The following is a 25,567-nucleotide window of genomic DNA, read 5'->3' as shown; positions in this document are numbered from 1 at the left end:
AAAACATAGCAGCAAAGAAACATGAGAAACTTTATTACAACCTACGTAGTCTTTCGATCACAGTGCTCTAGACCTATACCCTACCAAGTACTAGGGCAGCTTCTTTTTCAATGGCATTTCATACCACATCCTCTGAAATTAGGCTCTCAACAGACTTTTTTTTCTTTTTAATGATGGAAGTACAGTACAAAATACCTTGCTTCTTGGACTGATTTTTTTTTTTTTTTTTTGAGATGGAATCTCGCTCTGTCACCAGGCTGTAGTGCAGTGGTGTGATCTTGGCTTACTACAATCTCTGCCTCCCAGGTTCAAGTGATTCTCCTGCCTCAGCCTCCCGAGTAGCTGGGACTATAGCTGCGTACCACCACTCCCCGCTAATTTTTTATTTTCAGTAGAGATGGGGTTTCACCACGTTGGCCTGGATGGTCTCGATCTCTTGACCTCGTGATCTGCCCCCCTTGGCCTCCCAAAGTGCTGGAATTACATGTTTGAGCCACTGCGCCCAGCCACTTCTTGAACTGATTTTAAAATACTTGCTTATACCTGATGGAGAATCTATGCTTTGCAAAGGTTGTGGCTGATACAGCAGCAGCCCCTCCCTTTCCCTGAGATCAGCATTTTGGTGAAAAAGGTAGGGAAGTTGCTTGAGTGCGGGGGAAAAAAAAAAGAAAGAAAGAAAGAGAAGAGGGCAAACCAATAGTAGAGGTGTGGCAGATGACACAGTCTGAACTTTTACTAAATGCGAGATAAATAGCTGAAATTGTGCATAAGAAAGAATGGATTCTCTTCCTCATGCTGAGAACAGGCCTCTCTCCCAACAATGAGGAGCTGCTTCCCTGAAGAGGAAAAAGGATCTTGTTTAGGGCTTTGACCTCCATCGAAGGACAGTGTTCAGATTGTCATCAACAAGCAGAGAGAACAAAGAGGTACCAGAACAGGGACCAAGGCTCCACTAACCCAGTGAGACAATGACAGCTAGGGCATTTAGTGGCTACAATCTACTGAATCAAAAATCCTCGGCTAAAGGGAGACTGGAATCTGTATTTCATAACAGTTCCCCAAGCAACTCTTACGTGAGGCCAGATTTCAATACCAGGAAATTAGTACAGTTCTTCAGTTAGCTAGAGGAGGTTGGGAGGGGTGGGAAACAAAGCTGGCTTCCAGAACAATTCAGTGACAAGCTTAGATAACCCAGGCAGTGATGTAACAGCAAGATTTGGACCCGAACCCTATTTGATGTTGTGAGGTGTAGTAAGTTTCCTTGTGGAGAAACCAAGGTGGGAAAGCATGAGTGCTCTGTCCAGAGTTCTGCAAAGCCCAATTGCTGCCACCAAGACTCTGAAACAAATGGCAGCCCACAGAGGGGATACACTTGAAGCCCCAGAGACTGGGATGCTAAGTCAGCGGGTCCCAGATGCCTCACTTTGATGACTGGAGGGAGGGATGAGAAAGGGTATAATTACATAGCTTCACTTAGGTGTGGCTGAGGACCTGGGCCAGACTGGATTCTGTAGGTGAGCGGGCTTACAAGACCCAACAGTAAGGGGAAGCAGCAGGAAAAACAAGGCCAAGAATAACTCACAGGCCAAATACAAAAAGCACAGTTATCCCTGTGCTTGCCTCTTGCAAAACACATGTGCCTATTAACCTGCTTTCCTCAATCACCTTTGCATTGCATATTTTAAAAAACTGGCCAGCTGTCGGGGCAGCTGGACACCTTCCTGACTGGACCTTAATTTTCAGCATAACCTTGGACAGGTGAGTCTCGTAGTCCTCTGGACCCTGAGCTTCCTTATTCAGCAAATGGAGATAGCAATGCTTACCTATAATGGTGATGTGACGATCAAATGAGACCTTAAGTGCTATACAAATGTAAGGTATGGCATTGTAACTCTTTAGTTAAGTTCTTGCCACTCACCTCTGTGCAAGAGAAGCAAGCTGATGTAATAAAGTATTTCCTAGGCCGGGCACAATGGCTCATACCAGTAATCCCAGCACTTTAGGAAGCAGAGGCAGGTGGATCACCTGAGGTCAAGAGTTCAAGACCAGCCTTGCCAACATGGTGAAACCCTGTCTCCACTAAAAATACAAAAATTAGCTGGGCATGGTGGTGCATGTGGTAATCCTAGTTACTGGGGAGGCTGAGGCAGGAGAATCACTTAAACTTGGGAGGCGGAGGTTGCAGTGAGCCGAGAAGGCACCACTGCACTCCAGTCTGGGGGCAGAGCAAGACTCTATCTCAAAAAAAAAAAGGAAAAAAAAAACTGGCAGACATACGAGCATAGTGGTTATAAACCTGGATTGAGTAATCAGACCTAGGTGCAAAGGTACAAATTTTGCCTCTGTCATTTGCTAACCAATTCAGAGTAAGACATCTAAACTCTCTGCTCATCTGTAAAAATACTGATAATAATGCCTTCCTCCAAATTGCAGTGAGGATTGAATAGTGTGAAGTGTTTCACCTGGCGCTTGGTACATGGCAAGCCCGCTGATGGATCATGGCTGCTATCTTTATAATTGTTCTCAAAATGTCCCAGATTCCTGAACAACAGTAACGGAGAATGTCTGACCAGGATTCTGAAACCAGAAAAGAGGTGCCCTCAGGCCCTTGGCTTTAAGCACTTACATCAATAAGGTCAGATAGGTCGTGGATGTAGTACTTGAAGACAGATGCATTGGTCGCCTCCAAAGCCAGTAAGTACTCATTCCGGGCTTTAATGGCCTTCAGCTTATTCTCCGTGTACTTGGCTTGGCGCTAAAAAAGGAACAGAGGTTCACTTTTACTTTTTTTCTTTTTAAGGGGAGACTATTCTCTAAAAGATAAAAGTACAGTGTATTCAAGAACTACAGTTGTGCTGCTACTCCCTATGTGCATCTGCCTTAAATTGGGTTCTAATTCTGTTTAATGAGATTCAAGGGCATAATGTAGATCAATTCAGGAAAGGTTAATGAGGCTCCCTACTTAAGATGCGTGCCCCACTTTGATTCTGTCTTCAAATATCATTCTTCATTCTTGCACTACCACTCTGAAGGAGGTGCCATTACTCTTGCCCCCAAACACCTGACATCTGAAACCAAACCCTGGGTCTACAGTCACCCCCAACCCCTCCAAAGCAATAGGATATTGGGCTCTATTTGGAAAACGTATTGGGAAAGGTGACTACTGTTTCTTGGGTTTCTGCTAGAGGTTAAAAGCATGGAGCTCATGTACCCAGTTCTTCCAATACCTAGTATTCCTACCAAGGCACAGAGCAAGGACTCATTTTTAGTCATTAGGCACTGAAAGAACCCAGAGCTTCCGAGTCTGCTCTTCCCGGTGCCTCCTGGGAAATTCCTGTCAGTCATGCCTTACAGAATGTCACTTCCCAGCATCTACAGCTGTGGGAGCATACACACCTTCTCCTTCATCTTTTCAATCTTTTTCACTGAGCTCCTCCGGACATGTTTCTCCTCAATGCGAACGTTGGCCGTGGAGTCAGGGGAGCGTGGGGTCTGCCGGTCCTCCTGCTTCACCGATTTACCAATTTGCTTCTCTTCCTGCTTCTCCGCCTCCTTTAGTTTGCTCTGAGCACTGATGCTGTCGGCATTGTACATGTGATATGTCTTCATGACCTGCAAGACATCGCCCACCCCCACCCCCAGAAGTCAAGCCAATGGGGTCAATTCTCTGTTTTACAAACTAACAGACTCAGCTGGACCTCTCCCCCATGAAGCAATATCCTCACAACCCTAAGGGGAAAATCCAGAAGTGTTTGGTTCAGCAAATACAGATGAAAGACCTCTCCAAAGCACGGGAAAGCAATATGTGAGCTGAATCAACGTTTCCTCTTATTGAAATAACTTTATGTTTATCCATCACGTATTTATTTACTTCTATTCATTATCATTTATAATAATGTCTCTTTAATAAGGCCAGGTGATTTCTATCACTTGGTCACCTCATAATACCAAGTAGATAGGAAACAACAACACCACTCTCAGACCCCAGGGGCAAAGTTCCCAGGCTGGTCAGGAACCCTGAAGGAAACAGTCCAGCCTATGGAGTAGCCTATGCTTTCTGTACCTTTCAGATGTAAAACAGGGAAGAGGAAAAGGTTCTAAAAGCTCTTTCTACTGGCCTGGTATTCTGGGGATCTGTCGGTTCTGCTTTACCAGATCAAGCACCCTCTCACAGCAACTAGAGTAGCAGTAGCAGTCACAATGCCAGTTATCATTTACTGAGCACTTAGTATATTCCTGGCTTTATGCCAAGTACTACACACACATTTTCTCATTTCATCTTTATGGCAATTCCACAATCTAGACAACAACCCTATGAAGACTGTAAGCCTTCATAACAATTCAGGTAAGAGTCTATGAAGGAATAAAATCCATATCAAGTATAACCAGAATTGCCACAGGAGGGAAGTAGTATAAAAAGTGAGGGATGTAATTTTCAAATTTTCCATCAAAGCAACTGTCTAGGAGTCCAATCCTTTCTCATAACAGGGAAGCCAGGAAGTCCAGAACTCAAGCTTGTTTCCAGTCCTAAACATACTACTTCTAGCCACCTCGTGCATGCTCTACTCTGTGGGAGCTTTCTGTTTCCACACAGGGAGTTGAAGAGTGCTGAAAGTGTGATGCCATAAGATTTCTTTGAGAGAGAGAATTAGAGAGTACAAGTTGGGTAGATGTGTGTGTGTGTGTACACGTGTGTGTGTGTGGGGGTGCTGAACAACTGAGGAGTGCAAAGGTACGATATTATTATTAATCTCTACCACTTAATAAATGCTGTGTACCAGGGGCTTTATGTACATTACCTCATTTAATCCTTACAACAACTCTGTGAAAGACAATGCTATTATTTCTATGTCTAAAGATAAGGAAATAAGGCTCAAAGAGAGTAATTATTATACACAAGGTCATACAATGAGGAAATGGTGGAATCAGGATTCAAACCCAGGTCTGTCAAACTCCAAAGACTACATTCTTAGCCACCAAGCAACACCAACTCTCCTTTGGATAGGAATGGAGCTGAATTGGTTGGGAGGAAAGGTTAAGTATGATTAAGATATTCCTGAAAAGAGAAACTGGTTCCATTTATGAACTTGAGTTTAGAGCAGTGTCTCAACTGGGGTCTATGTTGGCCCCCAGGGGAAATTTGGCAGTGTCTGGAAACATTTTTGATTGTCACAATTTGGGGACTGCTACTGGCACCTACTGCGTAGAGTCAGGGATGCTGCTGAACATCCTATGCACAAGACAGCCCCCCACAACAAATAATTATCTGGCCCAAATGTCAATCAATGATGCTGAAGTTGAGAAAACCTAACTTAGAAGGACTTCATGGGTATACTAATCTAGCCCCTATGATCAGCTGGAGGCAGACGAAGGAATAAAGAATATTGGAACACTGACAAAATCAAAGTACATTAGAGTCTAAATTATGTCTCATTTTGGATGCAGAATGTTTTAAATTAGCTTCACCCTATTCTGAACCTAACAATACTTCCCATAAATTTTACCAGGATAATACCCTTCATACTTTCTATACAGAAGAAACAATATTTAACAACCAATGGCATTTAAAAGCTTTTCTAAGTAATTCAAACAGACCCCCAGTTTTCCAGGTTGACTAAGAAGTGGAAAAGAGGCACCTGTTCTCCCGGGTGAAGTGTATAGGAGGCTCCTTTTTCTCTCTTCTTTTACCTGAATCTCACCATGGGATTCAAAAGCTTAGTGAACAGTTACAAAAGTGAATCCTTTTTCTTTTTTTAAAGTGATTTCCTATTTAATGAAGGTGCATGATAAAGAGGAAACACTATGAATAAACATGAGATGAAAAAGAGGTCAAAGAATAGTGCCACCAAGTCAACAAATGAAGTAACAAAAATCACAACGTACATTGTTCCTTTTCCCTAAAAATCTTAAAGAACTGTCATGTTAAAAGAGAGTAAAACACTACTTTGTCTAAGAAACTCTACATTCTTCAGGGTAAGCTCCATTTCTTTTGTGTTCTCTTCTCACAGTGGAGAAATATGCCACATACACAATGGTGGTTTTACAAAGTGGTTGCCCAAATGACTGAGTGACACTGAATCTCTCTTCTGGGTAAATATGGAAGAAGCATTATTAGTGCCTTCCAGATCAAGAGAAAACTGAGGTACCCAGAAGCTGAAGCTTAAATAAGTGATGCCAAAACAATTGGGAAAATAGGAAATTCAAGATAGGACTTAGAGAAATATGTATGTGTATATAGATATACATTTATAAAATATTTACATTTATAAATATATATTTATAGTCAAGATAGGACTTAGAGAAAGTTAAGATAGGACTTATATGTATCTATATACATATATAAATGTATGTGTTTTTACATATCTATGTCTTAGACAAAGCTGTACATATATGTATATGTATAGATAAGTATACATATAGCTATACATATACATACATCTATCTATACATAGATAGTGAGGCAAATACAAACTATGGGGAAAAATAAAAAAATCTAAGTTCTCAATTCTATGGAGAACATTCTACTTTACTTTGAAAAACTAAATATTGAATTCATGTATTTAGCTCTGCTCCCTCAAATGGCCACACTAAAATAATAGAAAAAAAAAAGGTTTTAAAATTATCTTTTAGGTATAAACTGAGTTAAACAAAACGAATGAAAGCAGAAGCTGAAAAGCAGATAGGCACGTAGTAACTGATCTACTTGAGTCCTAAACCAAAACTAGAGTGAGCCAAGAAGCCATCAGATTTACATCAGAAGCCCAAAAAGAAATAAGGGGCAGTGGGATGAAGGTAAAGCTAAACCCGAAGAAGCTATTAAAAGTCTGAGAACAGTGAGACCCCACACCCCCTTTCCCACTGTAGTGAAAGACTAGATGAGAGGTTTATTTTATTAGAGAGGGTCCATGGACTAGGGGATACAAGGTTTCGCTGAGGATAGGGGTATACTGAACTTCAACAGGAGGATTAGCTGAAAAGTGTATGTTAAATGTTGAGATGGTCCAGGCCTCTTCACCACTCAGCCCCCAGACATGAATGGGAGATCAAAAGTATGTTCTCTTGGCAATATGACCATCCAAGATAAGAGACCTAGAAATACTGATGTTGGAGCTTCCACAAGGACACAGCCCACTTAGAACACCCTATTGTGAAGGCCACAGTTGATACAGAATCTTTTAGGGCCTCACTTTAAAGTGTGACCAGGCAGCAAAGGATGATCAGGCATTTAAAGAAAATGTCTAATATGAAAGACCAAGGCTAAAACTAGCAATTTAAAAGAAATATTATACAGCAAAAAGTTTGAAAACAATATATCAATAATAGCCCTGGACAGATAAATGAGAAACGAAATGATACTGCCTCATTAAACAAGAGTTGGATGGAACCAAAAAGGGAACATGTAGAGAACAAGAAAAGATTTCTTGGCAATTAAGATTCAGTTCAAGTATCTCTTCAAAGATCTCAACTTCATCCCTGTCCTCTGTGCAGACATGTAAATGAGTTCTTGTCACTTCATTTTTCACTTGAGGCTTTACTTTTCTGTCTCTCCCTATTAAAACTAAATGCCTTGAGTTTAGGAACATCTCTTATTTGCTCTTGTCTCCCTAGTGCCTAGTGCCAGGGTCAAATAAACAAGTAGAGTTGAGGGACTATGAAGTGCCATTGTTTCAAGGGAACAGGTGCTAAATACCAGTTTGAAGTAGCTCTGCCAGCAAACAGCTGCTGCTCCAAGCCAAGGGGATATATATTCAAGGGGAGTACAGAAGCATAAGGTGGATAACATCAGCTCAGGAGTGTCCCAATGCTTCTTCTTTCTCAATTCTAGAGCTTTCTTGACTCTTCACACTCAGCCAATCTACATTGGCTTCAGTGCCTCCATGTACACTCCTTCCTGTGGGGGTTTGCTGGGTTTTCCTAGACACGACCTCTGAGTACAATTGAGGCAGAGAATCTCAGAGTTCTTTGGGAAGCAGTGTGTCCTGACTTCAAAGGCATTACTGGTGCATGAGTCAGAAAATGAAAACCACTTATGCCATGGCTTACATACTAGCCAGCTCATTACTGGGGGAGAAACACGTGGACAAGAATGCTTGCTAGGACTGCTCTCTGAATAGCAGCTGTGGGAAGCCGTCCCTGACACAGAATGCCAAGTCAGGGAAATCAAAGATCCTTCAGGCAGAAAAGAGGAAGGTGCAGAGGGGCAGCTGGCCACTTAGAGTGGCATTCTGGGCCTCCTGCCCAAAGGCATCTTTATTTGGGAACACCTGGGCCATGCTCCTTGGATCATCAAGGTTCAAAAGTACTAAAATTATCAACCCTTGGATAACTAGTCCCCTAAAAAGAAGTATTCAGGGGCATTAGGGGCAGATGTGAAGTAACAAGGACACTGAAAAGACTGGGTGGGTTTTTTGTATCCTTGGTTTCCTTTTTCCAGTGTCCCCAAAGAACTTCTATTGCCTAAATGTCATTGAAAAGAGAGGCCCTTCCCTGCCTTCCTGACAAGCAAATAATGGGAAAGCTACTTATAAGAAACTCTCCCGGGTCAGGCATGGTGGCTTACACCTATAATCCCAGCACTTTGGGAGGCCAAGGTGGGTGGATCATCTGAGGTCAGGAGTTCAAGACCAGCCTGGCTAACACGGTGAAACCCTGTCTCTACTTAAAAAAAAAAATACAAAAATTAGCCAGGCATGGTGGTGCACACCTATAATCCTAGCTACTCAGGAGGCTGAGGCAGAAGACTCGCTTGAAACTGGGAGGTGGAGGTTGCAGTGAGCCAAGATCACACCACTGCACTCCAGCCTGGGCAACAAGAGTGAAACTCCATCTCAAAAAAAAAAAAAGAAAAGAAAAGAAAAAGAAAAAGAAAAGAAAGAAACTCTCCCTTGTTCTCTTGACTCCTCAAGGTGTGCATGCAGCAAGTAGCTTCCCAAAGTTAGCATATAACAGTCCCAGCTTTCTACCTGATAAAATCACTATCCCATGCGAGGTGACCAATTACCCTTTTTAACCAAGAACTTTTCCAGTTTCAGCACTGAAAGTTTTGTGTTCCAGGAAACTCTTCAGTAGTAGCAAACAGGGACAGTAGTCACCCTAATCCCATGGTGCCTTATTCAGACCAGTCCTAAACTTATTTTAAACTCCAGAATAAATAATTCTATTCTCTGAATTTTCTCTTTCTTTCTCTCTCTCTCTCTCTCTCTGTCTCTCTCTTTGTCTTTCTTCCCTTTCTTCATTTCCTTCTGTCTCTCTGTCTTTCTTTTTCTTTGACAGAGTCTCACTCTGTTGCCCAGGCTAGAATGCAGGGGCATGACCTCAGCTCACTGCAACCTCCCCCTCCCAATACAAATAATTCTGCTGCCTCAGCTTTCCAAGTAACTGGGATTACAGGCACCCACTACTACACCCAGCTAATTTTTCTATTTTTAGTAGAGACAGGGTTTCGCCATGTTGGCCAAGCTGGTCTCAAACTCCTGACCTCAGGTGATCCACCTGCCCCAGCCCCCAAAAGTGCTGGAATTACAGGCATGAGCCACTATGTCCAGCTATTCTCTGAACTTTCTAATGGACTACAGAATCTGGAAACCTACTTGATCCTTAGCTATAGTCTACTATTTCAGGAAGTATAATTCCCCCAACTACTCCACCCACCAGGATATAGAAACACCAATGCATGGAGTGTATGTAGATGCCAAGGTCATAGAAGTCTGGGGTATCTCTCAAGTTCATACAGCAAGTAGTTAAGGCAGGGGTAGAATCTAGGATGTCTAATTCAAGAGACTCTAGTCCAGGCGTCCCCAAACTATGGCCCACGGGCCCCATGCGGCCCCCTGAGGCCATTTATCCGCTCCCCCACTCCGCACTTCAGGAAGGGGCACCTCTTTCATTGGTGGTCAGTGAGAGGAGCACAGTATGTGGTGGCCCTCCAACAGTCTGAGGGACAGTGAACTGGCCCCCTGTGTAAAAAGTTTGGGGACGCCTGCTCTAGCCACTAGACCAGCATTTCTCAATCATGGTATATTGACACTGTGGGTCAGATAATTCTTTGTTGTGGGGAGCTGTCTTGTGCACTGAGAATTTTAGCAGCATCCCTGGCCTCTAGATCATTAGATGCCAGTAGCACCTTCTACTCCTCCAGTTGTGACAATCAAAAATGTCTTCAGACATTGCCGAAATGTCCCTTGGGATAAAATTCCCTTTGCTTAAAACTCTACCTGGACCTCTCTGAAACTTCCTAGTGTACTCTCATCTTTTTTTCCTCTTTCTATTGCCTGCTAGAGGAAGACATCACATTTTAATTTTGGCCTGTGATAGATTATGAGAGTGTATTCCAATTCACCTCTTGGCAGGGGATACTACACTCAGGCAACTCTCAGTTTGAACATCAATGGGAAGATGTTATGCTGTTGACTGTGGACTCACAATGGTCAGTAAAGCAGTTGGCCAATATTGGACTGCCTTGAGTCTGCAGTTAGAGGTAGCAGGTCGGCCCTCTGCAGACCAGAGAGACAAGTTCCAGGGTTTTCTTCCTCACTACAACACAGCTTATGCCCTTTCACTTATTTTGTTTTAAAGCACAGCATATGAAGAGTCATAGGACTCTGGGTAAAAGCTAACAGATCCTTAGACACTAGTCTTCTTCTGCTGCCTGAGTCCCACTGCAGAGGTGGCAAGGTTTGTTGGTTATCCAATCTACTCCTCCCGAGAAACAGCTGCAAATAGTAGAGGGTCAAGATACTTACAGGAATATAAAAGACTTTATATAATTACCACATGTGTCATTTTCTATCTTAGGGAATTCTCTGCCAGGAGAAAGGAGTAATAGCTCTTCTTGGTGCTCAGAAAATGCTCTAAAGAGCAGAAGTAAAGCATTAAAAAGACAAAGTTCAGGAAACCCATCCAGTCTGAAAATGGTTAACATCGATGTGTTTCTATTTTTAAAAACTCTTAACTTCATTTGAGAGAAATGAAAACTTGGGAGCTGAACCAAAGTACCATCTATCTATACTTGGCTTCAGAGCAGAAGAGTCACAGAGTAGAAATTCAAAACAAACTGAACATCACTGGAGACAAGTCAAATGACTACTCTACCCTATTTACTTGCTTAATAGTTGCCATGACAATATGGCCACACCTAGGCTTCTGGATCAGCAACATGGAATTCTCTGATCCCAAATGCCTGTCACACATGTCACCACTGCCTGTACTTTCTGTGAATTAAAAAAAAAGGAAAGGAAAGGAGAAAGAAAAAAAAATGCAGCAAATAAGCAAGTAAACACCAGAAATCAATTATCACCTCCAAACAGGATGGAGAAACCCTAGAAAATGACACAGAAGGCTGGCACATCCAAGATGGAGAAGAGGCCTCTGAAAGGCATTAGCTGTACGACGTAAGTATTCCCTGTACAGCAACAGGAATTTTCTTGGTGTGTATGTGTGTGAGTGCATGTTTGTTTTCATCATAATTAGAAAAACATGGCTGGGGAACCAGCACCACCACCACTCTGTGCATGAATTAACACGCACCAGCCACAGGCGTCACGTGCCCGAAGCACCAGTCATCTCAGAACAGACTGGGTTCTCTTCTCCAAGCCCGCAGCCTGCCTTGTCACTGAGGTTTGGCTGTGTAAAACTCCAAGAAATCAATGCAAAGCTCTCTCTGCCCGAACTGGTCCCTCTTATTAGGGGCATTTAGGACTCTGTGCTGCCCTCTAGAGCATTTGTTCTAGTCTCAAAGCAAAAGATCAATCCAAGATCTGATGTAAAACCTACAACAATAAAGTCTTTCTGACAGGCACATATTAATAGTGCAATGCAGGCTATGTTCCTTGCTGTTAGATTCAGGGTCCCTTGTTTGCTGCTAATGGGGTCCGTTGTGCCAGTGACCTAGACTTTGGCTGGTCTCTAGCAATTACGCCCCAAATAAAGTCAGGGTGAGCTTGCACAGCTGAGGAAAAATCTTATTTTGAGGAAGTATTTTTTGACTCCTTCAGTTTTGAAAAGATGAGTGTGAAAAAATAAGATGGGTGGGGTCGCCCCCAGTGGGGACCATGCACTTGTCCTCAACCTCAGTTCAGTTCTGTGCTGACGTACTATGGCTGCAAGCTGCCAAACGCTGCTTCCTTCTGCTTATTAAAGAGCCAAGCAACCCATCTGATTTACCGAGTAGAGCTCATTCAGGACCTTCATCAAATCATCTTGGAGCTGCTGGCCGACTTCTTTGCTCTGCAAGGAAAGAGAAATGAAGGTTAATTGGGAAACAGAAGAGAGAGGAGGGAGCAATGAAGGCAAAAGCCACACTGGCTCTACAAATAACCCAGACTCAATTAAGGGCCATTATTTAACCCAGCAAATCAGATAACCATTCCAATCAGACCCAATTATGGTCAGATTACTCAAAGAGTTTTAATAAAATGAAATGTGCCTTTTCTATAGCCTAGCGAAGGCAATTGTGTGGAGGGAAAAAGGGTGGTAGCCTTTGATTTTTCTATTGGTCCCCAAAGAGAAGGCCTGAAAGCCACACCCTACCTAGCAACTTTTGTTAGGTGGAACACGGTTTCTCAGATACTTGCAGCCAAGCATTCCAGAAGATTTCAAAGGAAAGTAAGATGTGTAATAGGAAAAAATATGTAAACATCCAGGAACTTCTAAGTCCCTACCTAAATAGAAAGCTCCAAGCAGGATGGAACTATATTTCTTACTTGCTTTATTTCTACCCAAAACTCCCAAGGCAGTGGTACCTCAATACTGACTGCCTGAGAGAGTAGCTGTTATTAGATGCTGATCATATATGTTAAGGGGTCTCCAATTAGTTAATCCTGAGCAGTGGTGGCTCCTGAGTACCTTGCTGCTGCCACCCAGGGCTGACATCTAACCATATAGAGAGAGCAGTAGAAATAAAGAATGAGTGCTATGTGTGATGGCTCATGCCTGTAATCCCAGCACTTTGGGAGGCTGAGGTGGGTGGATCACCTGAGATCAGGAGTTTGAGAGCAGTCTGGCCAACCTAGTGAAAACCCATCTCTATTAAAAATACAAAATTTAGCCAAGCCTGGTGGCACATGCCTGCAATCCAAGCTACTCGGAAGGCTGAGGCAGGAGAACTGCTTGAACCCAGGAGGTGGAGGTTGCAGTGAGCCGAGATGGCACCATTGCACTCCAGCCTGGGTGACAAGAGTGAGACTTGGAAAAAAGAGTGGAGGAGAGGGGAGGGGAGAGGGAAGAACAAGAGGAAGCAGGAAGGAAATTGTCACGCCTTCTATACTAAGTGTTATACGCCAAATCTAAGAGAGCAGGTGATAAAAATGATTGGCAGCATGGTTCATTGAGAGGAAAACCCCTTGTTTTATCTTTTGCCAGCTCCTTCTAGATTTTTCCTACTAGAAATTCAGGTATCAACAATGCCATCCTAACAGAAGTTATAATACTGTCTCCCATCCCTCCCACCACAGCTTACCTCCCAGGCAAAAAAAGAAAGATGTCTTTCATGTCAGAAACACAATCATTTAAGATCTTGCTTTTTTTCAAGATACATACATCTCTACTTAAAAAATACGTTTTTTTCTGATTATAAAAGTAATGTAGGTTTATTATAAGGAAACTAGAAAACCTCAAAAAAGAAAACAAAAGTAACTCTTAAATTCCTACCACTAGGAAATCACCACTCTAAGTGTTGTTATTTTTCTAATCGTCTGTATTTTTACAAAATTGGGATTGCAATATAAATCCTGTTTTGTAATTTATTCACTTAAACATATGTTGTAAACATTTCCACATGCATTATTATTCTGTAGTATTATAATACATTATGTTGATGCAGCTCCCATTCTTGGACATCTACTTTGCTTCTAAATTTTTGTGATAAAAAATGCCATATTGCACTATTTTGCACATGATCTAATGCACACACTTTTCATTATTTTCTCCTAGAAATAACATTGCTGGGTCAAAGACTACTCATCTATACCACCAAATTGCCTTTGAGAAAAACAGTACCAATTTAAAATGCCACCAATAGCATATATGTTTATTTCACATTTTTTTGCCTTGACAGTTTGATGTGGTATCCTATTGTACTTTGCAGTCCTTTGATTCTAGTGAGCCTGAGCATTTTAAAAAATGTTTATCAGTCATTTTCATTTTTCTTTTATGATCTGTATTTTTCTATTAAAGTGTTCTCTGTCCATTTTTCTATTAAGGTATTCATTATGGAATATAACTTATATGTGACCCCTGTCATGAGTAGGCATGAATTTTTATATCTGATAGTGGGGAAAAGGGTAGAAGGAGCCCTAAATTAGCAGTCACAAGATTCTCTTTCTATTCCTGGTTCCTGCATTACCAAAGAGACAACTCTGGACAACCTGGTTAACCTCTCTGGCCCTCTATTTTCCCTTCTACACAACGAAAAGCTTCAGCTAAAAAACATTTCTAAGGTCTTTTCGAACCTTTGCCATTCTATGATTCTACATGATCTTCTGCCTGGCTTCTAGAATTCATATTAGCTTCAAGCATCACTCTCGTTAATGTACAGCTGGTTGGCTTAGAAGATGAGTAAGTTCTCCTTGGGGACCCAGATACTCTACAAAATGGACCAGTTCAGGGGCATCTTGCCAGTCTTAAATTTATCATTTCCAGGGTCTCTCATTCAATGACCTCAACTGCTGGAAGAAGCCACAAGAGGGAATGCCTTTCATCTATGATCTCACATACTAGCCTCTCCTTCCCATTGAGAGGAAAGCTGAGCTCAATTGAAGCAACAGAGGCCCAAGGAGATGAAGTGAGGCAACGTGACTCACGTCCAGCCCCAGAGTCAGCGATAGGGTCAGGAAGTGACCATGAATATCACTTCCTACCGCCCTGCCCTCCTGCCTCTGGGCCAGCTCCTCCTGCCAGCTTCCTATCCTTTCTTAACTCCTCCTTATGTTTGAATAGCAGAGGTTAAAGGAGACCGCTCCTATCCTCTATGCTGTTGCTTACTCATGACTCAAATAACTTAGCCCCAGAGTGGGGATAGGGGAAGAAGAAGAGGGAAAAGTGTAACCCCCCAAAAATGGCAATTAAGCCCATGCAGATGTTTCCTTTCACGTACTGATTAGCTGGGAGGACCACTCAACTATTATCCCTGTTTATTTGAAAAGGCTGCAGAAGTGATCTGACTTACCGCTCCCTCTGGCTGAGGGTTGGGCTGGGAATACATGTGTAGTGAGCCCACTTAAAATGTACAATACAGCCTCTAGCAATCAGGAGAAATTCTGACACAAGGCCAGAGGCAGGAAATTGCCAGTGTCTCTCTTTTCACAGATGATAAAAGGCCAGTCGTTCTCTGTTTCAGAAACCTTAACTGTGTGCCTTTAGGGGAAAGCATGGGCCCAAGAAGGGCTTCCGTGCTGGCCACTGCAGCAGGGTTGACAGAGCTAGTAAGCCACAAGGGGGCCCCCACCCAAAGACAAGGGGGACATTTATTCCTGGGAACAACAAAACCTGATGAGGCGGAGTATGTGACAACGAAGACTGTAGAGCTTTTCCATTCTCTATAAAAAGGCAAGGGGTTTCTAAACAGGGAAGAAAAAGAGAATTTACAGAGCAGTCTTTGTGTACTAACATACAGCCTGCATCTCTTTCCTTTAAAATTTCTTGGAAGAAAATGAGTCATCTAAAGATTGCAGGAAACCAAATAGAAGTTGGGGGAAAAAATTACTTTGGGCAAAGTTTTTCTTTTAAATGTTTGCATAGTAATCTTTGCCCGGAAAAAAAAAAAAAAGATGCCTAAATTTAGAATAGAGATGTGGCACAGTTAACAATGCTGGTTCTATGGGTGGGAAGTGTCACAGTGCACTCAGGCCGAGCTCTCTTATTTTGAAACTTACCACAGTGTGTTTCACGGGGCCTCCACTCTGATTGCTGCCAAGGAGGGGCTGATTGGAAGACAATGAGATTGCAACAGCTCCTACCAGTTGTATGCTTACAAATTGGGTAGGAAAGCTTCCTTTTCCAACAGATAACAGCATTGGAAACAGGACTGAAATGCAGAGTGTTACCTCATCTCCCCAAGGCAAGACTGTAATGTTCCAAAGCCTTCTTGCTCACAGAAGGGATGTTAACAGCAGAAATGTAAGGAAACATGAGAATCCTGGGCATCTGGGATGCCTGGCCACTGGATTGGTCACTCATCCTTGGACCTCATTAAATCAGTACATTTCCAGAGCTTGGATGGGTTTGTCTATTAGTGTTTCCCAAAGAACACAAATTGTGAAAGAGGTTTCAGACGTGTTCTCAACAGGTAGGTTACTTGTTACGGATTGTCTAGTTATTCAGATCAGCACTCATGTGCTTTCCAAGTTGGAGGTGGGGCTGTTGTTTATTGATTATCTACATTTCAAAGCTGTATTTTTTGACAGGCACCAAATTACTCCCTATTTGTATGAAAGAAGAAAAAATAAGAGGAAGGCATCTCTCTGCCATGTGGTGAGAGCTAATTTCAGCCCCATCCCAAGGCTAAGTCTGTCAGCAGGTAGAAACAGTAGAGTCATTTAGTTCTCTGTCATTTAGCCTGTGTCAGCAGTTTTCCAAAAAAGAATCCAGTTTTCAAGGGCACATATCTACCCCATAAACCACTAGTATCCCCTCCTCACCCTAAAGATTCTTCAGAGTCCAACTGTTAAAAAAAGTCCAGTTTAAAACTGAATTTTCATGACAGATTTCAGAGGAAAGGAACACAACCCTGTATTAAACTCTGGCAGCAGGAGAGGCAACACCATACATAAGGTGGTGGTTTCAGGGGCACTCACTCACCAGTTCAAAGAGGCCAAGTTTCAGGAGCTGGCGCTTTGCCTGAAATGCTTTTGGTGGGGAGCAAAGGCTAAAAGGAATGACTGTTTGGTCGCAGGACCAGTGCTAGGTGATGGTGGGCACTGTGTCTGGTTCTCTCCCTCATCTAACTTGGACCACCAACATAGGTGGTACAGTGTGAAGCTGTATGCCAAGGCTATGGGGGTTCAGAGAGCGATGATCCAGCAGGTCAGAACTCAGAAACGACTTCTAGATTTCCCCTCCACCACACTATCTGCATATATGCAAGCAGGGCTCTTTCTATTCAGCATTCATACATGTGTTAGGATACCATGTGATGTCTCTGAGAAAGACTGAGCTCCAGTTAGGACCTTATGCTATGGGAAACCCAAGGATGTATAAAACACAAATATATTTAATTGCAGAACTTGTATAGAGAGGTAGGCTAGGAGATGCCACAATAGGGACACCAGAGGTGCTTTTGCCTTCTGAAGATAGGTAGAGTAGGATGGTCAAAAAATACGTTTTTTATTGCAATACAGCATAATATGTGTCTATAATAAAAGTACTTTTATGCTGTGCATTCTGATATTTCCTATTCTTTTATCTTCCCTCTCTCCCTCCCTTCTGTCTCTCTCTCTCTTTCTCCTTTCTTTCCTTTCCTTTCCTTCTCTCTTCTTTCCTTCCTTTTCATTTCCCTTTCTTTCTTTCTCTCTCTCTCTCTCTTTCTTTCTTTAGAGGCTGGATCATGCAGTGGCATAATGATAGCTCACTGCAGCCTTCAACTCTTGGGCTCAAGTGTCAAGTAATCGTCCTCCCTCAGCCTCCCATGTAGCTGGGACTACAGATGCGTAGCACCATGCTGGCTAATTTTTTACATTTTTATAGACATGGGGTCTCACTATGTTGCGTAGGCTGTCTCAAACAATCCTCCTGCCTTGGCCTCCCAAGGAGCTGGTACTACAGGCATGCCACCATGCTTGGCTAATTTTTAAAAACTGTTTTTAGAGATAGAGTCTTGCGATGTTGCCCAGGCTGGTCTCAAACTCCTGGCCTAAAGGTCCCCCCACCTCAGCCTCTTGAGTAGCTGGGATTATATTCTTGAGTGACTGTACCTGGCATTTTCTATTTTTTTACATAGGTCATAACTCACCAAATTTATTTTACAACTCATTAATGAGTCATTATACACAGGTTTAAAAAGACTAGATACATACAAAAGTCTGCAACTGAGGAATTAATAAAGAAAATAGTGGTTTAAGGACTGGAGCCCACTAACTTATTTAGACAGGAGCTAAAATAACTTGCCCTCTTGAGGTGGCTGATCAGATGTTTCAAAGCAGGTTCAATTACTGAATTCTGGCAAGGAAGAAATGGCTAGATTTTAGGAACTGAGCAATAAAGAGTCCATCAGCAAATATTTATAGAACATCTATTAAGTGTCAGGCACTTGTGGTCTGAATGCAAAATAGAAAGTTTAAAAGTTTACAATCTGCTGAGAAAGATGGACATTAATCTGACATCTGGGCCCATCAGAATGTAATTCTTCCAATCTCAAAGATATTACTAGAAAGGGAATATCTTCTTAGTTTTTTAGTTTAAGATCAATTTTTTTTCCTATCCCAGGCAAGAGGTTTCTACACTATAACCTAACTCCACAGCAAGCTAGATACTGAATCCAGCTTACCAGAAAAAAAAAAAAATCTGATTTCAAAAAATCCAGCTATGACATAGTAAATTCTTTTTCTTTGAGTTTGCCTTTCTAAGTTACTAATGGATATTTCAGGTTATAATGATCCAGCTTCGGTATTAGTGACTCCCAAAGCAGTCACATTCCAGTTTTTAAAGAACCCCTTGAGCTTGTAAGCACCATAAAAACTAATCTTACCAGAAGCTCCTTCACTCTGAAGTTAATGGATATAAACTATCCTAGTGACAAAGTTATATTTTAAAAGAAAATGTCAGAAATTTGACACAGTCTAAGATGCAATACCTATTTTAGGATTCCTCTTCTGGAATATGAATAGTTTTTCAATTTGATTCCTGTTTAATTATCTGAAAGACTTTGTCTAAAAAAACTCAAAGCAACTAAAATATGAAACCATCTAAAGCTAATGGAAGAGATAGATTTTAACTTTTTAAGCATTTTTCTGAACCCTCTGTAGTACCCAGTCCATTGTTTTGTGCACAGTGGACATAAAATAATCAGTTCCTCAATCAATGAGATCAAAATTTAAATACTATGTCTTCACATAATGACAAGAACTAAAGCTGCATTTCATCATATAAATTATTAAAAGTGGAAACGCCATCGGAGGTTAGCCACAATGAACTGCCTTCGGTTGTGGTTCTCTGATCAGTCCTAAAAGTTGCTGAAACGCCTTTTCCAGGGTCACTATCCTATCAGGGACCACATGGCAGTATTAAAGGAGAGCTGAACATGCAGGCTCTGGAGCAGGAATTGAATCCTATTTCTACTCCCCAATTGATGACCTTGAGTAAATTCTATTTAACTACTCTATCCTTCAGCTTTCACATCTGTAAAACAGGATAGTAAGAATAGTGAGATAATCCACGTAAAGTACTTTAAACAGAATCTAGCACCTAGCCTGTTCAATAAATGTTAGCTAATATTAATATTAGAATCCAGCCCCCTCAACACCCACTTAAGTGTTCTTTCCACTGCGCTATGCTGCCTCCTTACGTACTCTCAAATATGCTAAAGATGTTATGTGGAATTGCGAAGGTCCCAGAAACTACTTCCCAGGCAGGAGTGTAGCTGAATCCCTCCAGTGAGCTCTGTGGGCCCAAAGGGAAGAAGGTTCTCTGTTTTTCCTTATGCCTGCTGTTGTATAATCTTTTTCCTCCCCAGTTTCAGTAAGAATCAAATGACTCTATAAGAAATAATTCAGCTTTCCTGAGGAAAGAAAGCAAAAATAAAATAAAATAAAATAACTCCCAAAACAAAACAAAGAAAGATGATAAAAAGTGCTTTGCAGAAAGGAAGAAATGACGAAGGTGGTGGTGGGGGCGGAGCGGGCGAGGCAGAATGAAAATAATGAAGATACAATTACCTTCTATTACTCCAGATAGATTAAACAGAAAAGATCCTTCTTGGCTGTACAACTAGGATACAGTATGACTGTGGTCATAAAGAAACATCCAAAGGTAGGAGCTCCCCACTACCTAGGTCACAGAATATCAAACCCACCCATCTAATTCTGGTTCATTGAAATCCAGGACCTCTCTCCTCTAGGGTACTTCTTTCTGAAAGCCATTTCCTTAAGGCTTTTCCAGAAGCTCTGGAATGTGTCAGCAGTAACACTTAATAACTCACAAGTAAAGCTAATGGCCCTGGGAGAAAATCTATTCTTTGGCATGACATGAACTCCATGGACTCAGCTTCTACCCTCTGTGAATGCTCACTAACAACTGACCAAAGTCTCTTGTCAGGAACAGGCATATTCAGGACAAGGGTGGGAGTTCAGAGGAGTTCGGGGTGGGGTCAGAAAGAGGCCAAAGGCCCTCTGCTCTCCCAGTCTGAAACACAGTCCTATAATAATCTGAATGTTTCTCCACGGTTGTTCCAATCTCTTTGAACAACCTATGCTAATACTAAGAAGAGAAGCTCAAAACAACATCCTTTAAAATAAAACAGACAATCAAATCTAAGCTCTCATTTCTTAAACTACCACTGTGACCTTTTTCTTGGCACATTTCCATCTCTTACTCTTTTGGATAATGATTTGAGTGGGGGCGTAATGTCTTAGGCCCTGGTCTCTCATGCCAAAGCATTTCTTGAGGTCATTCTGAAGATGAGTAATCACCCCATTTTCCAAGCAGGATATTAAAAGCACAGAACAGAAATGGTATCTAGGTGACTGTGGGTATCCTTAAGTAGATTGGGACATAAGGGACAAAAGACACAAAAGCAAACAGGCAACATAAGAGCACAAATCTCTCAGCAGCTGTGAAATGCACTAAGAAGGAAAAGCAATCAATGGCTTGGAACTGGGGGAGAAAGGGGGGGAAAGAGCCAGAATGATAAGGTACTTGAAAACATGCCCTCCTACAATAAGGAAATCTAGGAGCTGGGGGATGGGAAGAATGCCTGTGTGGCTCCCAGATGGCTGGGCCAGGAGGAGGCTGGAAGAACAGGAGTTAATAGAGCTCATCTGAAAGCTGGAAGTGTGAATACCAAGAGGAGGAGGGCAGCCTGGTAGGAAGTAAAACAGTCAGCAGCACTGGTACAGGAAATGCCTGGGGCACTGGGAAAATCGCTGATTAAATATTTTTAAGAAAGAGGAACCCAGCAGCAAAGTCAATTCATCGAGAGATCTGTCTAGTTTTAGAACTCTTGGGAGTAGCCTTTAGAATCAAGAGAGGAAGAGGCTCCAGAGGGTTATGAAGATAGCATTTTCTTGACAACTCAGGTGCCAGGGTTGGACCTAAGAAGAGCACAAAGCAAACTTTGGGAGACTGAGTAGAGCCCTTTACTGACAGAAATTAGAATGCACTGCCTAAGGATTCGGATGGAGATTTGAGCCTGGATCAGCTTTCTTCAGCTACAGTGGTGGTTTGCAGCCTCTTGTCTCTGTCCACAGTAAACACATGAGCAGCCATTCCCATTAGTCATGGCCCACATACAGTAGAAAAAAAACAAAACAAAACAATATTCTTACGGGAGGGTACCTTCCCTCTTGCCAGTACTCCACTCCCATTGAAAAATCATTGAATCATGAGAAAGAAAATACAGATTTTGGAACTGGAGCTTTCCCATCTCCAGCTCTAATTTCTCACCTAAGCTCTTCAATTTGTCCTCCCCATTTCAGGCTTAAACCTTATAAATGTTCCGTGCACACTTGAAAAGAATGTGTATCTACCCACAGTTGTCAGGCACAGTAACCATATACATCATTTAGGTCAACTTTGTTGTTTTTCAACTCTTCTGTATTTTTACTTACTTTTTTGGTCTAGTTGTTTAATCATTCACTGAGACAGGTATGTTAAATCTCTCAATGGGGGCTGATGATTTATCTAGTTCCCATTTTAATTCTGTCCCATTTGATTTACATATTTTAAGGCTATGTTATTTAGTATATACTTCTTCCTGGAAACTTGAGTCTTTATTAGGAAATGTCTCTCTTTTTAACTAATAATATTTTTTGCATTAAAATCTACCTGGTCTGGCTGAGTGCAGAGGCTCATGCCTGTAATCCCAGCACCTTGCAAGGCTGAGGTGGGTGGATCACTTGAAGCCAGGAGTTTGAGACCAGCCTGACTGACATGTGAAACCCTGTCTCTATTAAAAATACAAAAATTAGCTGGGCATGGTGGTGCACACCTGTAATCCCAGCTATTTGGGAGGCTGGGTTCAACTGCTTGAACCCAGTAGGTGGAGATTTCAGTGAGCTGAGATTGCACCACTGCCCTTTAGCCTGGGTGACAGAACAAAACTTCGTCTCCAAAAAAAAAAAAAAGAGAGAGAGAGAGAGAGAGAAGAAAAGCTCTGCCTGGTCTGATTTTATTGTAGCTATCTTTTCTTATCACTTTGCTTTAAACCTTTCTTAATCCTTATAAAGTGTATCTGTTCTCTTACAAGCAATATACACTCCAGTTTTGCTTTTTAAAAATCTGTCTTTAATTTGCATAAGTCAGCTTACACCTTACATTAAGGTTTAAACTCACCAACTTGTGAATTGCTGTCTATTTGTCCTGTCTCTTCTATGTTCCTCTCCTTTCCTACCTTCTTTTTTTCTTCCATTTACAAAACATTCAGAAAATTCACTCTTGTTGGTATACCGTTCTCTGTGCTTTGGCAAATGCACAGTTTGTCTAACTATCACAATTAAGACACAGAACAGTTCCATCACCTGCCAAAAATGTCTTGTATCCTGCATCTTTGTAGTCAAACTCTCCTCTACCCTTAACCACTGGAAGTCATTGATCTGTATCTCTATAGCTTTGCCCTCACCAGAATTTTTCTCTCCTTTTGAGTTATTTTTTTATTAATTCAATTTGCCCTGTTTTAGACTGATAGAGGCACTATTCTTTGAGTGGTTACCAAAAATTAACAACAAGTATCCTTGAATTGCCAACATCTAATACAAATTACTACTTTTACCACGTTCTGAAAATACCTTTAAACCCATTTCCCTACCCCCACCCAGACCCAGATTCTATTGTTGATTTCATTGTTTCCATTTATATTAATTTTATATATATTTAAAACCTCACAGGGTTGGCCTGGTGTGGTGGCTCATGCCTGTAACCCCACCACTTTGGAAGGCCAAGGCAGGAGGGTCACTTGAAGTCAGGAGTTTGACCAGCCTGGGCAACAGATAGACCCTCTCTATAAAAAATAAGCCAGGCATGGTGGCACACACCTCTTGTCCCAGCTGTTATACTTGAGAGGTTGAGGTGGGAGGATCATTTAAGCCCAGGAGTTCAAGGTTGCAGTGGGCTATAATTGTGCCACTGCAGTCCAGGCTGGGCAACAGAGAAAGACTCTGTCTCACCCATCCACACCCCTAAAAAAGGGAAAACCCCACAGATGAGTATTAGTGTTGTTTTTAACCGTGATTATTCATTTAGATTTATACAGTTTCTGTTGCTCCTCATTCTTTACTGAATTTCTATGATTCTATTTGGGATCATTTTCCTTCTGCCTAAATAATGCCATTCAGTATTTCTTTTAGTGCAAGTCTGCTGGTGATCCATTTTCTCATATTTTTCTTGTCTGAGAACATCTTTAGTTTACCATTTTTGAAGGCTATTTCTTTCTACACTTACATTCCATTGTTACCTGCCTTCTATTGCTTTTGTTCAGAAGTCAGCTGTCAACCATGCTGCTGCTCCATTGAGATGGTTAAGTCTTTTTTACCTCTAGCTGTTTGTATTTTATTTGTATTTCTCCTATTTGGGACTCATAATACTTCAGTCTATGGCTTGAGGTCTTTTTTAGTTGAGGGCAATTCACAGCCATTATCTCTTCAAATATTGCTTCTATCCCATTCTCTTTGTTCTCTTCTTCTGAGACTTCAAATAGAAGCATGTCAGGCCTACTCACCATATCCAAGTCTCTTATGCTCTTTTCTGTATTTTCCATCCTTTTATCTCTCTGAGGTTCAGTATGTATTATTTTTCTGACCTTTCAGGTCATTAATTATTTATTCAGAACTATCTAATCTGCTACTTGATCTACACATTATATTCTTTTAATTACTGCATTTTTGTACTAAATTTTAATTACTGCATTTTTGTTTATATTTTTAAATTATTGAGATGTAATTCACATACCATACAATTTACCACTTCAAGGTACACAATTCAGTCGTTGTTAGTATATTTGCAAGGTTGTACAACCACCACCACTATCCCAAACATTTCATCACACCAAAGAAAACTCAAACCTGTTAGTAGTCACTCCCCATCTTCCCTTCCCCCAGCACCTGGCAACCACTAATCTACTTTCTGTCTCTGTAGATTTGCATACTCTGGATATTTACTATAAATGGAATCATAAAATGTGGCCTTTTATGTTTCACTTCTTGTACTTATAATGTTTTCTGAGTTCATCCATATTGTAGCAAGTATCAGCACTTCCTTCTTTTTTTATGACTAAGTACTACTCCATTGTATGGATATAGCACATTTAGTTTCAGTTGTATAGGCATGCCATACTTTGTTTAGGTTTGTTCCATAAATCACTTCATTAATATTTGGGTTGCTTCTACTTTTTGGTTATGCTCAATAATGCTGTTATGAACATTTGTGTACGAGTTCTTGTGTGAGCATATGTTTTCAATTCTCTTGGGTATGCACCTAGGTGTGGAATTACTGGGTCACAGGGTAATTCTATGCTTAAATTTTTTAGGACTTTCCACTTTTCCACAGCATCTGCACCATTTCACAAGCACACCAGCAATGTATGAGGGTTCTGATTTCTCCACATTCTCTCCAAAACTCTTCTTTCCTTTTCTTTCTTCCTTTTAAAAATTATAGCCATCCCAGTGGTATGGTATTTCATATACCCAGTGAAGTGGTATTTCATTGTGGTTTTGATTTGAAGTACCCTAATAAATAACAGTGTCAAGAATGTACTTGTTGGCCATTTGTATAACTTCTGTGGAGAAATGCCTATTCAAGTCTTTTGCCAATTTTTAAACTGGACTGGTCACCTTTTTGTTGCTGAGTTATAAAAATTCTTTATATGTTCTGAAATTAGACCCTTATGAGATATATGTTTTAAAAATACCTTCTCCCATTCTATTGCTGCATTTTGATTTTCTTGACAGCGTCCTTTGAAGCAAGGAAGTTTTTATTTTTATGAAGTTCAATTTATTTATGTTTTCTTTTGTTGCTTGTGCCTTGGTATCATATCTAGGAAAACACTGCCTAATCCAAGGTCATGAAGACTTATACCTATATTTTCTTCTAAGAGTTTATAGTTTTAGCTCTTACATTTAAGTCTCTGATCCATTTTGAGTTGATTTTTTTTTATTATTTCCAGGTTTGCTTTTATCATTTAATTTCATAAACATTAAACATAGCTAATTTAAAGTTTGCATCTGAGAATACCATTACTAGGATCTTCTGTGGGTCTAGCTGTTTCTCTTAGCTTTTGGTCACAGTTCTGACTTCCTCATAGGCCTGATTATTTACAACTGAGTGCCAAACATCATAATGAAAAACGATGACTGATATATTAAGCCTAGGATGATGGTATCTTCCATAGTATCTTCCTCTCGAGAGGATTTAAATTTGTTTCTAGCCA

The 25,567-nt window shown here is 41.2% G+C and overlaps 1 protein-coding gene across 9 annotated transcripts in view; it reads right to left on the bottom strand.

Annotated features, from left to right (window-relative positions):
- Positions 1 to 25,567, bottom strand: part of SRGAP2 (SLIT-ROBO Rho GTPase activating protein 2) — a 270,134-nt gene that overhangs the window by 65,624 nt on the left and 178,943 nt on the right. For all 9 annotated transcript variants that reach the window (XM_010341021.3, XM_003930445.4, XM_010341022.3 and 6 more), the window contains exons 5-7: positions 12,163 to 12,225; positions 3,397 to 3,612; positions 2,627 to 2,755 (exon numbers count right to left, since the gene is read on the bottom strand). In XM_010341021.3, the coding sequence (XP_010339323.1) occupies positions 2,627 to 2,755; positions 3,397 to 3,612; positions 12,163 to 12,225 (408 nt within the window). The remainder of the gene's footprint in view (positions 1 to 2,626; positions 2,756 to 3,396; positions 3,613 to 12,162; positions 12,226 to 25,567) is intronic.

The sequence above is a fragment of the Saimiri boliviensis genome, chromosome 14 (assembly GCF_048565385.1).
Source record: "Saimiri boliviensis isolate mSaiBol1 chromosome 14, mSaiBol1.pri, whole genome shotgun sequence".
In the NCBI taxonomy this organism is placed as follows: domain Eukaryota; kingdom Metazoa; phylum Chordata; class Mammalia; order Primates; family Cebidae; genus Saimiri; species Saimiri boliviensis.
The sequence above is the reverse complement of the archived record's forward strand: the minus strand, read 5'-3'. Positions and strand labels throughout refer to the sequence as shown.